A 15,771-nucleotide genomic window follows, 5' to 3' on the forward strand; every position below is an offset into this window, starting at 1 on the left:
GTTAACCACATGTGAACAGGTTGACTGATGCTGTCGCGCTGCGACTGGAAACGGCATTTAACATTTGGGAAAAAGTTGTGCATTGGCTTTTTTTTTTGGGGGGGGGGGGGGGAGTTGTACTAGAGGTGTGTGTGCTTCAAATCGTATCTCGTCTGCATGTAAATTTTATCACAATTCTCGATTTTAAGGGGTTTGGTTTAGCGGATTATTACTTCATTATACTAAAGGGTGAATGCAATATTCCTGTTAACAATTTTCGTGAGCGGTATTTTTTTTTGTCGTCTTCACCGCATACGTAAACTGGGGGATGACTGCCGCACAGGAGTTGTCAGTGCACCATTCACACGATCGGATAACTTGACAGGGTCTTTAGACTTGCAGTAATCATAAAAGTGGGGTCACTTATTTGCTTCTTGCAGTAAAAAAATTTCATTTTTGAAAAAATTTGGATATTAATGACTAAAACTGATGAACTCCTCTAAATTGCTATCTTTCCCATTCATGTGCTTCTTCGTCTGCTGACAAAGAAGATTCTTACTAAAGCGCTAGCCTTCTGACGAGCTACTGTAAGCGCCGCAAGCTTTAGGCAATAATAAATCGTGTGTGAGTGTCTCTGCAAATGACCGCCCTGAGCAGACCATAAGTGCCGCCGATGTGCAAGCAGGAAAAACAGCAGCAATAAAGCACTCGTTTGCATTACGACGTTTCATGGGGAAAAGTAGATCGATATCCCTAGCGGTAGGCTCGACTCCTTGGGCGAGACTCTTGCTTTCAGATTTTTCTTCTCACTGTCGATCCCATTGTTTTCTTTCTGGAATGAATGCAGCGCTGCGAGGTATTTAGGCATTCCTAATGCGATCGGCGTATTTCTAAATATTTGTCTCTTAAGCCAATTTTTCTCCTTGTACCTCAACTAGAGTGGCTATTTTGGGATAAGTGCTTAACTTGGCAGTTCGTGTATTACCATCGCTTGGCAAGGAAGAGAAGGTGAATTCTTGGACGTAGTCTAGAGAGAAAAATGTTGAAAAAGAAGAAGACGGACAAGTGAAATGCAGGAAGAGGCGAGGTAGTGCGTACGTCTCGCGTCAGCAGCGAAAGCCCTTGAGGACGTACTGACCCGCGACGGGTGGCCGGCCGGCAAGGGCGGAAATCCTGCTCCGAACATAATATCAGCTAATCGGCCAACTGACGCAAGCACCCTCTCTCGAGATTCCTGATTACTTAGGACGAGGGTGGCACCCACCAACGGACTGTACACGAACAAGAGGGCAAATGAAGAAAGAACTAGATAAGCCGAATAGAGATGAAGAGAAAGGGTTCAGCCAGGAGTTAAAAACAAAGGAAAAAGAGGGAGGGGGTCAAGCTGAGAGCACGAAGGCGCAGTTGGCAAGGAAAGGGGTACAAGAAACCAGAAAAGAGCGGTGGTGATCAACCCTGGAAGAGAAATCGGAAAGGACGCCGGAAGTGGTGGCGGAAGCCCAAAGAGAGACCACTCTGAGGCGGCCGCACACGCGTTTGGTGCGTGGGAGAGGGTGAGGGGGGGGGATTAGTGCGCGCACGGATCGGAAGTGGCGCTTTTTGCACCGCGATGCTCGGACAGATGCGGGGACTCGGCATACCATGGCTGTCCCTCAAGTTCTGCCCTTCTGCCTTCCACGAATTGTCGCTTGTTCTGGGCTTTCAGTCACCAGACGGCAGTAACAGATGAGACCAGGTAGAACTGAACCGCGTATTGTAACATCAGTACAATGTTCTTTTAGGCGCCTAAAAGAACATTGTAATGATGTTAAAAACCAAAAAGTGAACTCTAATGCTATCGCCGAACACTCCATATCAACCGGACACGATATCGACCGGGGTAGGCCACACGTGCTGGCAACTGAAAATAATCTGTACCATCGCCTTGGCCTCGAATCATTATTCATTCAAACGACTAATCACACCCTCAATCGCAACACTGGAAATCTAACTCTTGTATAGGCACTCTCCCTGCGGCCTCTTTTCAAGCGTATTTAGTCTAGATGCACTACCTAATTCTTCTCATTGTGAATAAAGCTTCCGTACGGGAGCCGAAACGTCGTTTTGTTTTTATTTTTGGTCAGCGTCCCTTCTTTTTAAGTTTTATCATGATTGTCCCCTACCAGACGAGATTTTGTCCAACTCTCGACTTCACTTGAGAATTTGGTTACTCAGCTTGGCAACAATTATCACAGAGCGTTCTTGTCCTCTTATTTCATGCTGTACCGTATACAAGCGTATTTCGATTGTACCTGCTGCGTTTGAACAAGCCCGTGTATTCCACCGGAACGTGTTCTTTGTCACTGCTGTTTTTTATGCTCTGGACGCGAATATAATTTGTTGTAAGCAACGCTGAAGCGTTTGTGGTTTCAAGCACGCCCTCTGATAGTACTCATCATACTGCACTGCGCGGAAGCATCATAACATTATGCGCTTAGTGAAATCCACGAAACTGCCGAGATCTTGTTTAAGATGTGTCAGCGCAAGCCTTTACTTCGAATCCGCAAGGTTTTTTTCTACCAAGTTCTATTCACCCCTGAGGTTTATACAGCCCTCCTTATTTGTAGCCGATTGTGATTTGAATTAATTATTTCATTCGATTCAAATTTAGCAGCGCTAAAACAGCTTGCCTAAAAAACACCATGGCTAACGTATCTGGTATGCTAGCGATGGGTTTGAGGGCGCATTTTGTCAAGCATTTCACTCCAGAGAAGCCCATCACCAAGTCAGTCGAAAGCGTGCGTCGACTGAAAAATGAATGTGTGCCTGGAGGCGCTGGTGATGGAATCCATGCAAGGCATCATGGCCAAGTATAACAACCGCGGCTACAGGAGTATGCGGGGACACTGCCGCTCCTTGGTGTGACTTACAACGCTTGACTTTTCGCAGCCGGGCAGTGACTGCCGCGAGGCTCGACTCGATGAAGCGGAAACTTCTCAGGTGGCGCTGCGATCAGCGTCGCGGTCGATAGAGGCGCTGCAGAGGGCTCGCACCGCCCAAGCACAGTGCAGCCTCCGGGGGGCGGCTTGAAAGAAGACTCGCGCCGTCGGGGGGCGCTGCGCTAGTGCAAACGCTGCCGCGCCTCAGGGCCGCGATGTGGTTGTTGTCACAGTAACGCCTCTTCTGTGTACTGACGGGAAGAACTGAGATACTGCCCGAGTAAACTGCTCGTCCAGGCGATGCGTCTACCAGCTGCGCGAGAGAGGCGCCCTGCGTGGTGGCGGGTGCCGAGTGTATCCCGACAAGGCAGCTCTGCAGGCTGCGAAAGATGCTGGCACGTTTTATAAAGGCTGAAGATTAAGCAGCGTCCCTTTTAATATTTTCGTTGCCTTGTTCCACGCTGCCCTATTGACGACCCACGTGGCTACAGGCCTGACAGCGCCGAGTCATATATTTCGCAGAGCACTCACCCTAAATTATTAAAGCGTGTCTGGCACGCCAGTTTAATTTCGTGTCTTTCTTTTTTATCTTGCTTTTGCTTTCTCGCCGCGCCGACCTTCTTTTTTTTTTCAGGGAATAATTAGTTCACAATTTTAGATAATAGATGCTCGTAGTGCTTTCAAACTCTACAGTAAACTTTCTGCCTCTAGCAGAAGTGAGGAGTCGAAGCTAGCCGCAGGCGTAGTAAAGTCTATGGTGTGCGTTTATATTTGATGTAAAATGAATGGTTTCCGGCATTCAGCTTTTACTTGTACACCGCCGCTAATGCATAAGCACGAACACTGAAACCACACAGATTCTTTGAGCTTCTTTTAGATAGGCTGGGAACATGAGCCGCGCTCTATTTTCTCGCCAATCGCCGCAGTGGCATGCGCCCGTCTCGGATCAGTCTTTCGAAAGGCTAGTGAACACGACCTCACCTTTTCAGTGCACAGTACACTGCCTGAGTGCAGTAATGAGTCGAGCACACACAACATCAAATCGAGACGCTGCAGGTAAATAGGTTAGCACGAAAAGCGTCAAACTCCCATGCGTTCGGGCCCAACTGGCACACTTCCTTTCATCGCCAAAAGAATGCACGCGCCTTTCTTTCCAGTGCCGTAATTGAAGCGACGATGTGCTTCCAATCGAACCAATTTCGTTCCCCCATTCGCCGCGTTTTCTTCTAATTCCGCCCGTCGCACTCTGTTTATAAGACGTGTTAACGAAATCGTCGGGCCTAAATGCTTAATGAGGAAAGCAGGCCCCCGTCTTTGCTCCCCTGGGATGGCAGCGACGTTTTAAAATTCCTCGAACAACGACGCCTCTTTTGGCGGTGCGAGAAAGATGGCTTTTCCGCATAGGGATCCTTAATGCGGAAAAGCTGCCACGCAGGGTTTAAAAAAAAAAAGTTCCTATAAAATGGAGTGGGTAACAACGAGGCGCCCCTGCACTGTCCCTGCAGAAGCTGGGAATAGCGTTGAGAGCGATAAGAGCAACAGCTCATTTCCATATTCAAAACAGCACATGTAGGTTCACGGCTTCAACTGTTTCCCTTGCTTTTTCCTCGTTCTTGCATTCTTTCTTGCTTGTACAGGAAGGTTGTCGGAGTGCATCTGAAACACGTTGCACTTCTGTCCATGCAGCGACAGGCAGGGAAGCGAGCAGCTTCGCCGCCTCTCTCTTTACATATTGAAACTATGAAGTTTTTCGACAGGAAAGCAGAATGGGAACGAGGCCGGAGGGGGGCGAAGCACTGTCGCACTTCTGAGGAGATAGCATCTACAAAACTGAGCTAAACTGCAACAGAGGCTTTAACGTTTTCCGATTAATCATTCTCGTTGGGTATGTTAGCTCTCGCTAGTGTTGGCGCAGCCCTACATTCTAAGGCATTTTATTTATTTCACTGCTACCATCGTAGAGGACTGGGGGATGTTGACAAAACGATGACTGCTGCGTCTTTTTTAACGAAATCGCACACGTTCCAGCGGCAAATATTTCTCTATATTGCGAAAGCGTGCATATAATCTCAGATAGTCCTTTTTTATTGCCTTAGAGATGAATAAGAATGGCTATATCATTCAGCAAAATTGCTAAGCGATTCGGCTAATTAGAATACATTCTATCACAGGAGGGTAAAGTTGTGGGACAGTTGGTGACACATAACTACTAGAAACCGCATCACACGTTGCGTGCGTGCGAACGACATGTATAGGATTCTCTGAAGTGGCGGTGCTCGGCTTGCTGTGTGCGTCATACGTCCTTTTGATGACGTCACCATATTTGTCTTCCCATCGCTTGGATTTTCTGTACCCGCTGCAAGTACACACACCAACACAAGCCGCCGGGTTTTCTTGTAACGGGACTAGTAATACTTTCGCATTAACAAACTAGAGGGGACACTGAAGCTCCGCCTTAAGGACGTGATGTGATAGTGCAATTGGTAACTTCACATATATGCACAGTTGATCATTTTATACTTCATATTCATAGATCCCTGGGAGCCCTCATACCCCTCCTGGCGCAGTGTTGCAGCGGTTAAGCGATGCGCCACTGCCCTGTGATGGCAGATGCTGCCACCAGTGGGGCTTGTGCGGCCCAGGTTGCTCTTCCCGAGCGACAAATAATTAATTTAACTGCCACCTGCCATGGCGAGTAGTTTGCTCGCTACCCGGTCGACAGGTTGTGGTGACGCCGCAAGGTCACGTGACCTAGGTGGCCCACCTGCCTCCCAGGTTGGTTCTCTGGAGATTTTCGGTAGATTTTTCTCTCACGATCAACGAAACTGACGCGGGATTTTCCGCTACACAAGGTATTTAACGCTATAGCGTTAAAATGTGAGAGTAAAGACGGAGAAATGGTGTGAAGCAACCGGTGAGGAGAATGGAGAGGGTTTGCGGCTTACAGGGTCGGTGTGAAGGTGGTGGTAAGGAGATATGCTACCATAGTTTATCGATATCAACGCGATAGCGTTAAGAAGCTCCTGTCGCAGAAAATACAACATCGCTGTCAGTGTCAACATCGACGACGTCGACGTTGTTGACCGTGACCGAAGAATTCACTGTAATTCCTAGACAAGCAACCTAGGAGGCAGGTGGGCCACCGAGGTCACGTGACCTTGTGGCATCATCACTACCTGCCTACTGGGTTGCGAGCAAACTACTCACCATAGCAGGTGGCAGTTAAACTAACGATTGGTTGTGAAACGTTCTCTGGGAAGAGCAACCTTGGTCGCACAAGCCCCACTGGTGGCAGCACCTGCCATCCCAGGGCAGTGGAGCATCGCTTTACCGCTGCGCCACTGCGCCAGGAGTGGTGTGAGGACTCCCAGATATCTATGAATATAAAGTTGAAAACGCCCAATGCGGCATATAGGAGAATTAACCCATTACGCTATAGCGTCTGTAGAGGGACCGAGACTTAGTCCCCTGCAAATTAACGGAGCGCGGTGCATGTCACGAGCCGAGGCGGCGCATCTCTGCTGATGATGATAGTGCCGCTACACGTCGTACCCTTGAGGCGGAGCTTAAGTGTCCGCTCCAGTTTTTTTTTTTTTTTGGTTACCAAACGATGCATAAGAATACGAAGAAATCATGCCTAGCGCGTAGTATACATACTGATATAGCGAATGCACAGCTACATTAAAATTTACATTGCGAGATTGAGAAATTCCGAGCCCAAACTGCGGTTTGTTGTCTCCGGTCGGACGCTGCTGAAATAGAACACCCCAGACTCGTTTTCCCGTCTTAAGTGAACCCGAAATGCAGTCCTGGAGACAACGAGTCAAAATCCCGTTTTTCAAAGGAACACGCCGAGTTGAAAGAAAGACTGAAAAATAAAGAATATCAAGATATCGCCCGGCAGCTGTGAGGATGCTCACACGCGTCGATACTCTCTTTCGCGCATAATCCTCCCTCAGCAGATGGGCATGAAAAAAGCGGCGGCATCGAGAACGCGCGACTCGAGTGTCGACAACACGCAAACAATTTCGGGCTTTCACTTTGTGCGAGAGACAAGACGTTCCCCGGCACGCACGCAAAGCGAGCCCAGTGGAGAAAGAAAGCGGGGCACAAGGAGAGAGCACCTTGCTTTCGCCGCTGATGCCGCCACCCCACCGCGGAAGCGCTGGCGAGTTACACGCAGTTGCGCTGCTGCCGGAGGAGACGCTGTAAGCTCACCCGGTGTTTATTTCTTTTCCTTTCTGTTTTTAAGGAAAAGAAACCGCCTGCGCAAAACGTTCCAGCGCGCGCCGGTTCTTTTTGTTTTCTTTTTAGTTTCCCCGTCTCGAACGCCAGTTGCGAACTTCTCCGCCCGTCGGCGAAGCGCCCCCGGGCGGAGGCTGGCGCGGCGCACTCCCTCTTCCGGACGCTCCCCACACCGCGTGGGAACCGGTGCACCTGCATCGTTCCTGCCCGCACAACTCGGAGAACGCGAAGCGGCTACGCAGAGTTCTCGCGTTGCGTGCGCGTTTCCCGAGCTGCTCGCAGTTGAGAAAAGTAATGGAATCGTCGCGCGCACGCGCGCGCGTGCGGCGAGAGTGTTTTTTTTTTTCTTCTCGCCTTTACTTTTCATTACTATTTTTTTTCTTTCTCTTCCTTCCGTCTCTCTGCGGCCTGAGGCGTATACCGAGCGCTGTTTCACCGGCTTCGAGGAGCCTCCAGGGCGACTCGTGTCGTTCTTTATTCCGTGTCTCAACGTGTTGCTGCTGCGGCGTAGCACTGCTGGGGCCAGGTGCTCTTGACTGGCGCCTAGTGCGCCGCCGGCGCAGTCTCCAATCTTGGGGAAATGGCGTTTGCAGCTTTCTCGGGTATTAAAGGTTGCCGGGGAGGAATAGTGGGCTCGCGGTCGTCGTCTCGTCGTTTTCTGAGCATCCTATGTAGCTTTGTTGTAGTGGTGGTCGGGGCGCCAGCCCTTAAATTCAGTGCTGTAGGGCAACTGCGAGTGCGCATGAAGACACGCAATTCAAGCTACAGAGACGTAATGTCATGTAGTTTTTTCAAACGGCGCTTGTTTTCTGCAAAAATAGCGTTTAGCAGCACTAGACTACGCAATAGTTGCTTAGCTCTCCAGTAAAGCTCGAAGCAAAATTGCTGTGGTGCTCTGTTTTTATTTTTTATTGATGTTCCGCCGATTGAAGTTCTAGTAGAGAAATTCCCCCTAGAAGCAAAGGAAAAAGAGCGTCAATAATTGGCCTAGAGATGCTCCTCTGCTAAGTGGACGAGAGCCAACACGCGGTAGTCCTATGCCCCTTTGGAGAATCTACTTTATTTTGGTCGCATATTAAACGACCGCCTTAGGACTAGTGTATGAAAATTCAGTACCCGGATTGGTGCAGAACTCGCAGGCTTGTTGACTGTCACGCCCCCCTGCGGCAGTCAGATAAACTGCTCGGAGGTGAGGCGCCTACGTATGTTTGCCTCCAGAAACATGTTGCAGAGTGTGCCCCAATTCTGATCCCGAGTTTCGTAACTCAATGATTAAATTTGGACTACGGCGAGAGGACCTTATGGACCGTATGGTCCCAACCGTATGGTCCCGACCGTGGGGTCCGCGAACCCGTCCGGACTTCGCGCGTTCACACGAACGCAGCAGCTTACAGCGAACTATTCGCGCATACTCTTCATCTCGGCATACTTGCGTTTCTTGCACGGTTCCGAAAGGCTTACTATTCAGTTTCAAAACAGACGCCAAGCGAAAGCTTTGCCTCACCCTTTCTCTGTAGAGCTTGAAGCGTCCGAGTTTGATGACGTAGTCTTCGTGACGAAAATACGATCATGTTGTACGAAGCCATGGATGAAAAAAAATTGTTATGATGTCCAGCAGGTGCACTACGAGGACTGTCTCGAAACTGACATAGCACGATACAAACGCCTGAGGCAGAAACAGCGGTTGAAATCTCTTAACGAGTGCTAAGAACATGGTGGTCGCTTTTTCACCGAGATTGTTTCTTTTGCTCGCTTTATTGTAGTAGAATGAAACCACCCGAAACAAAAATCCCGCATGCAGAGCTCCGCCCCGGCGCCATTTGTATGGGCTTCTGTGAAACAAGCACTGCAAACTGACGACAGCAAGGACTCCACTCCATGTGAAGGTCGCGTTTGTTCCTCAAAGCGGAGCCGACACGCGGACACCTAGGGTTAAAAATTTTCAGAGGGGTGCAAAAAGTAGCAGTTGGGCTACGCACCCGTGCAGAGCGGAATGTGCGGTCCCGTTTGCGTGCTTGTCTTCCTTCTGTTGTCGCCGTGGTCGGTGAGTGGCACACACCGTATGGCGCTCGTGGGCTGTAGAAAGACAACCTCAGTTCTTTCCGTCTTTTTGCGTGCTTTTTTTTCCCCTGCTTATTTTTTCCGTGCCCTCCTTTACCGGTCTCTCAGACTGCTTTCACCAGAATTTCTTACAGATGCATGTAGTAGCTTTTTCGTGCTGCGGCCTATCGTTACGGCACTCCCACTTCCCTCTGAAGACTCCCGGGTTTCTTTCTTCGGGATCCCTCTCACTTAGCGTACCCTCAGTCACTGTGCCTTCCCCTCCGCTCTTGCGTATTCGTTCTCCATGCGACAAAGATGACACATCCGCTTTGGTTCTTTCCAACCACGCAGGCCTCGTTCAGGTCTGCGGCCGAATCGGGCGCACGCCTTTCTGTAACTTGCATTTCGAGCGATCTGTTTCTGTGGAGGCGGCGAAATGATTCACGTGTTAGTATGTATTAAAGACATTTGAGTAAGCGAGCTCTAAACCTTTCTAGACCGCAGCGGTGGCCTAGTCGTTTGTGCATCCGCCTCGCATTCGGGAGGTGCGGGGTTCGATCCCCGGTGCTGCCGGGTACCCACCGGTCATAAAATGGGTACAAGCTTTCTCCTGCCCGGTGTTCGTCTTCTTTATAGGGTGATATGCTTGGGAAATGGGTCTTTCACCCCACCTTGTGTAAACTAAAATACCTTGTGCCATGGCGCTCTTTGGCTAAAGCAGCCCTTGCGCCATAAAAATTCATCATCATCATTCAAATCTTTCTATTTAACTCCTGATAGTTTTGTCAGTTCTTTCTCTCCTGTTATATAGTACCTGGCAAAAGTTGTCGAAGTTTTGACGTCACTGTCCTTTTTAACTCGGCAAAAATATATGGACCCCAATGAGTTTCGTGCATTCTCAGCCCGCACATTGTGCGGGCAACGATTTTTCATAGTAACGAGGCGTAAATATATTAAAAGAGTTTGGTCTCCATAAAAATTATCCGTAATTCAGCTCGTTCATATTAACTGGGGGTCTATTAAATAGGAACGACAGAACTCCCATAGTCTCTGCCTGCACGCTATCTGGAGGTGATGCTAACAGGCGTTTGAGGCCAGAAGAGAGGAAAATATTGCTTATTACTATCTTGTACTCTGCCCCGTGGCGTATGGTGTGGTGTGGTGTGGTGTGGTGTGGTGTGGTGTGGTGTGGTGTGGTGTGGTGTGGTGTGGTGTGGTGTGGTGTGGTGTGGTGTGGTGTGGTGTGGCGTGCACTACTTTCTGTTCTGCCTGCGCGCTAACCTTATTAGCGCCCTTTCTTTTTTCGTGAAGACAACATGTTGCGCACACTGGAGCAAAACTCTGCCATTTTCCAGCCAACCGCGAGATTCTGAAGTTCGTGTTGTGTACCCGTTGCATAGCGTTTCATCTTAATAGTCATGCGGACATCCAGAGTTGCAACGGGAGCAACTGTATTTGCAGCACTTCTTAGTTGAAATATTTTCCTAGTGCCAAAAAAAAAAACGCATCTACCATACGGCGGTGTCTGGTCAAGCCACCCTTGCGGCGATCATGTCTTTTCTTCAACATAACTGCAATCTCACACTGACCAGAAGAAAAAAACACTTTGGAATATTCGCTACCCCTGGGAACAAAGAGTCACGTACTGCAACATGCCGATTCTTTTTATACAACGGCCGTTCCGGATTCCCCAAAGGACGCCCCATTACTGTAAAATATAGTTAATCGTCGTCACTGCACAACGTATTATTGAATTCACGACTTTACTCTGATGCGTGCGAAGAGATTTTAAAAACACACTCAGAATCATACGACGGCTCGTAGGAACATTCTACCTGAAACTGGTCTATTTATGCCCTGAGTATTCTGTCCATGCTGGCCGACGAGTGAGCGTGCGTCTCGCCTCCTTTCCTTAGGTGGAGCGTCCAGAAGCGGGCAGCCCGCCAACAACGTGGCGCGAGCTCGGCAGCCGGTGACGCCATCTAGGGGGCGCTGAGGGAGCCAGTATGAAGTTCCCGTTCAGAAGTCCAGCGCTGCGCTCCCGGCCCGTCCACCGTTGCTGGAGCGCTGTGCTACTTCTGATCCCGTGGCTCGGTGAGTTACTTCGTTGGTACAGGTACTGGACCTAATGGCATTTCAAGGTACCGGCTACTGCGAGGAAAAAAATGAAGGATGAATTCAAAGGCCAGCCAGGGGGACGAGCGGCTGCATATGAAAAGAGGTAACTCACCACTAGAAAGCAAAACTGCTTCATAAATCTGCTATGTGAAGGTGTGACGCTGTTCTTAACAGATTGATTAAGAAGTAGCCAAGGTCGACGCGCACCGTAGGAGAAAAAAAGGTGGCATAAGCAAGGCGCTATGTCGCCGCAATGTTCGCTGTCTGTTTGTGTATCGGTATTTTTCATTAAAGTTCTTACAAACTTGGTAGAACGACCAAACTGCTCTCAGGAAACTACGTGAATGGAAAACTACTAGCGCGAGGTGACTGCTTCCACCAGTGCGCTGTCGCCACACGCCCACGAGCGAACCAAACAGGCCTGAAAGCTGACGGCTCGCGCTCGTCATATCGAAGATAAGTTGCTCTCGCCTGTAGTTTGTAGGCAGCAGCGTTTTAGTTAATCACGTTGTCTTAGTACGCCAGTGAACGAGGCAATCATCAAAAAGTTTCAAAACTTATAATGCATTATAAGATCCCTTATGCCCAGCACTACAATTGGCAAGCACTCCAATATTGTTCGCGAAGGCATCAACTGGTAAAATTAGACAAGCGCCACGCTTCTTCATATGTCCCGGTGCACTGCAATAATTTGTATTGTTCTCCACTGTGTTCTGTGAGCACAATTATGCAAATCATTGCAGAGACGCAGCTCATGAATTCGCTCCGAGAAGGCGGCTCGCGCTCTACAGTGTAGCTCGTGTGCCGCCGTTGTTTGAAAAAAATGCGAGCAGAAGACGTAGCGCGCCTAGACCATAACTTTCATCAAACGTAATCACTTTTCTTGTCTGCTGCTTCCCGTTTTCACTCGTATTTTTTCTTCGCTGAAATGCCCACTTAACACTCCTCCATTCGACGTCAAGCTGTTCGGCGTAAAGTTGTCATCGTTTTCTTTGCTTGTCCTCAAGTAATTCGTGTGTCGGTAGGAAAGTGATTACCCGCGATCGAACCGCCCAAGATAACGAAAAGTTTGCCAGTCTATTTGCCGTACCATCCCGATATAGCTAGCTGCGATTGCCAGCATGTTCTTTCCTCTCGCATGCGTTATTTTCTTAAGGGGACACTGCCGAAGGTATGCTTTATCATCAGCTCACCAAAAGAGCTTCGCAAACAGTGCGCAAGCACGTAAACTAGAGTGTGATAGTTTCGCATGCGTGTCTCTTCCGTCTTCGATTACTTTGTCCTTCTCTTCCCCTTTCAGCCTTCCCCTCGCCCGGCAGGGAACCCTGCTTATTCTATTCTACTTCCCTCTTAACCTTCAACTAACGCCTCCTTGATTTCAAAGTCTGCCGGATCAGCAGAGTTTGGAAAAATCAAACTTTCTCATACTGCCATTTCTTCTCCTCGATTTTTCGCCGGTTACTTCATTGCACTTACAATAAGAACGTCCATTCTGCATTGATGTATGTATGCACATGTCGCACGATATCCGCGGATACAGCGTACACGTCAGCAAGTTACGGGTTAGGAGCAGCTGTGATAGGTCAGCGAAAGTACAGGAACGCAACTTGCGCTGGGCAGTCAGCTATTGTAAATAAAACTTCTGACTCGGGAAACTACCTGGCAACAGCTACAAAACAACAGCCAGTCAATATAATATGAAAAACATCGCCAATTTGCTGTCATCATAGATAAATTGTTTCTTTTAGCGTTCGTTTCTTAAGGTATACATTTTGCCTTACCTTACCTATGGAGAGGCGCCCACATTCAGTGACGGCAGCTTGTAGCCCGGTGAAGACCGGGGGCCGGCTGACGAAAGCACCAGCTCAACGCGAGAGCCGCGGACGCTAGCCCTATGTGTGTTCCCAACACGTCTTCTTTCGAACGCTACACTCTGAACAGAAAGGAGTAAAAAGAAAAAAATATGTCCTCTAGCGAGCTCCCTTTTATAGGGGGGAGGACAGCTTCCTCCCATTTTACTCCCATATAGGCGTATTCGTGTTTATAGCGTAGCGCTTGGGGTGGCGTTGCATACCTACACCGAGAGGTCTTGTATGGCGGCCGCCTTTGCTGGCCACCATCGCCTAGGCGCAAATATCGGCGCCATGGCTCAGCTAATCCATCATCATCATCATCATCATCATCATCATCATCATCACCACCACCACCACCACCATATCCGCTGCGGTGGCTCAGTGCTTAGGGCGCTCGACTACTGATCCGGAGTTCCCGGGCTCGAACCCGACCGCGGCGGCTGCGTTTTTATGGAGGCAATACGCTAAGGCGCCCGTGTGCTGCGCGATGTCAGTGCAGGTTAAAGATCCCCAGGTGGTCGAAATTATTCCGGAGCCCTCCACTATGGAACCTCTTTCTTTCTTCCTTTCTTCTTTCACTCCCTCCTTTGTCCCTTCCCTTACGGCGCGGTTCAGGTGTCCGGAGACATGTGAGGAAGATACTGCGCCATTTCCTTTCCCCAAAAACCCCCACCACCATCATTGTAATCTAGCTGCGCCTGCTGCAGGAAAAGACCTCTCCCGCATATCTCTAATTCACTAACCCTACTCTGTGCCAGATGCGGCCAACTTATGTCCATCTAGTACATGGAAATATAGTCTATGAAAATCTGGATCCCAAGCGCAATGCACATCACCTTTCCAAACACTAGTAACACGGCCGGCATTCCCTCTGTCCGCATTTATATTCGGTGATTTTACCAATTCTGAGCATCTGTCTCGCATTTGGGAGGTGCGGGGCTTGATCCCCAGTGCCAGTCGGCGCCCATCGGGCTTCCAGTGTGTAAAACCTTACCCGTGGCCCGATTCTCGGCTTCTCTGGGGCGAAATTCTTGGAAAATTGGTCTTTCGCCCTCCCCCATGTTGACCTCGACCATTATAGCCATGGCGGTGTGTGGCCAAGCTAAACTAGCACCATTAAAATGAAATCATCATCAGTGTCACCGTCGTCGTCATCGCCATTACCATCTTACCAATTTTTTTTTTTTTTTTTTCAAAAGTGGGGATTGCCTGTAATTTCTTGCTTCTCGTTTCGTTTACCGTGCGAAACGATAATGTAATACTGAATATAAAAACTAGCCAGCTCTAGCGCAGACGAGAGGAAGAGTGAGCCATTTTTTTTCACTTTTACTCGCGTCAAAACGATCCCAAAAATGAGAAAAATGTGTTACCCCCAAAGGGAATTCAAACCTGTTCCGAGCAGACCTAAACCAGGGTGATACAACCTGAGTGCCGCACATTTTCAGGGTCTCCGAAGTGTGTCAGCTTTTTCTCTTTTTTTTTCAGCACTCGACATTATGCCCTGCTATCGAACGTGTTCTAATGAGGCCCCACGAGATTTTTCAGGTTGATGTCTTTCACCAGCGACCGCTAATCTTCACCACGTGCCGCAGACTTATCTTTAAGAGCAAAAAAAAATAAATAAAGAAACGGCGACATCCATAGAAGCACTTAAGTACTCACTCCGTCCCGATGTACTTCATTTCTGATTAAAGGTTTTTTTTTTTTTTTGCCGAAGTGTGCTTTTAATGCCGCGTACAACGTTCGGCTTTAGTGATGTTCTGGGGAAGCGGGCTTCAGAACAAGCTTGTTTCGTCTTTTTTTTTTTTTGCATAAGTCAACACAAAATATACAAAACGTGAAGCGCATAAAAACTGGTGTTTTTCAAACACGCGTAAAAGCTTCCGTTTATGCTTGGGAAGGATCCTGTTTTCAATAATGTCGAGCCAGTGATGGAAAAAAAAAACACTTTTTTGTTTGCTCAGAATGGCTGCTGACGATGTAAGACATAATTTGGTTTTCGTTGAATTCACCACGAAATCGTTCTTGCGGCGTGTCGCACCCTCCTATATCTTTGATAATTAATGAGATTCAAATGGTCTGAGAGGTGACAGATCGTTACAGCATTGAGAAAATGCGCTTGAGCAATCACATTGCCTTAATACTTTTTCAATACCACACTGCTTGAATGCCCTTCAGGTTGTGTAGTAAACTGCTTAGGCGTGCGCTTTAGAAAGGAGAACAGCCAACCAAGCTTCTGGTTCCGTGTGCTCTTCTTTAGAATGGCGCGTAAAACATCCGCACACAGTGATCATCACGCAGAATTCGCGTACGGCCGGTAAATAATTTAGCACCGAATTTCTTCTCTCGTAACATTTTCGTTTCGATTTCAACAGCCGAATAGTATCGATGACATGAAAGTTGACTTCATGTCACGTAAAGCAAATAAAAAACTGCGATGCAATCGCTGCTTCGTCGTTTTAATTCACTCAAATTGTTGAGCCACCCTGTTCCAAAAGCCGGAATTACAACGAATGACCAAACTGTTTTAATTTCACAGTTTACTTGGTTTTGTACATTACGTGACCGAAGGACAATTCTTACGTTGCAGCCACCGGTTGACTTTAGAAAATAAG

General features: G+C 48.4%; 1 protein-coding gene across 2 annotated transcripts in view; it reads left to right on the forward strand.

Moving 5' to 3' along the window:
- LOC144093539 (neuronal acetylcholine receptor subunit alpha-10-like) overlaps positions 1-15,771 on the forward strand; it is a 284,484-nt gene that overhangs the window by 200,044 nt on the left and 68,669 nt on the right. For both annotated transcript variants that reach the window (XM_077627065.1, XM_077627064.1), the window contains one exon: positions 11,102-11,279. In XM_077627065.1, coding sequence (XP_077483191.1) covers positions 11,192-11,279 — 88 coding nt within the window. In that variant the 5' untranslated portion in view covers positions 11,102-11,191. The remainder of the gene's footprint in view (positions 1-11,101; positions 11,280-15,771) is intronic.

The sequence above is a fragment of the Amblyomma americanum genome, chromosome 6, assembly GCF_052857255.1.
Source record: "Amblyomma americanum isolate KBUSLIRL-KWMA chromosome 6, ASM5285725v1, whole genome shotgun sequence".
Taxonomy (NCBI): Eukaryota; Metazoa; Arthropoda; class Arachnida; order Ixodida; family Ixodidae; genus Amblyomma; species Amblyomma americanum.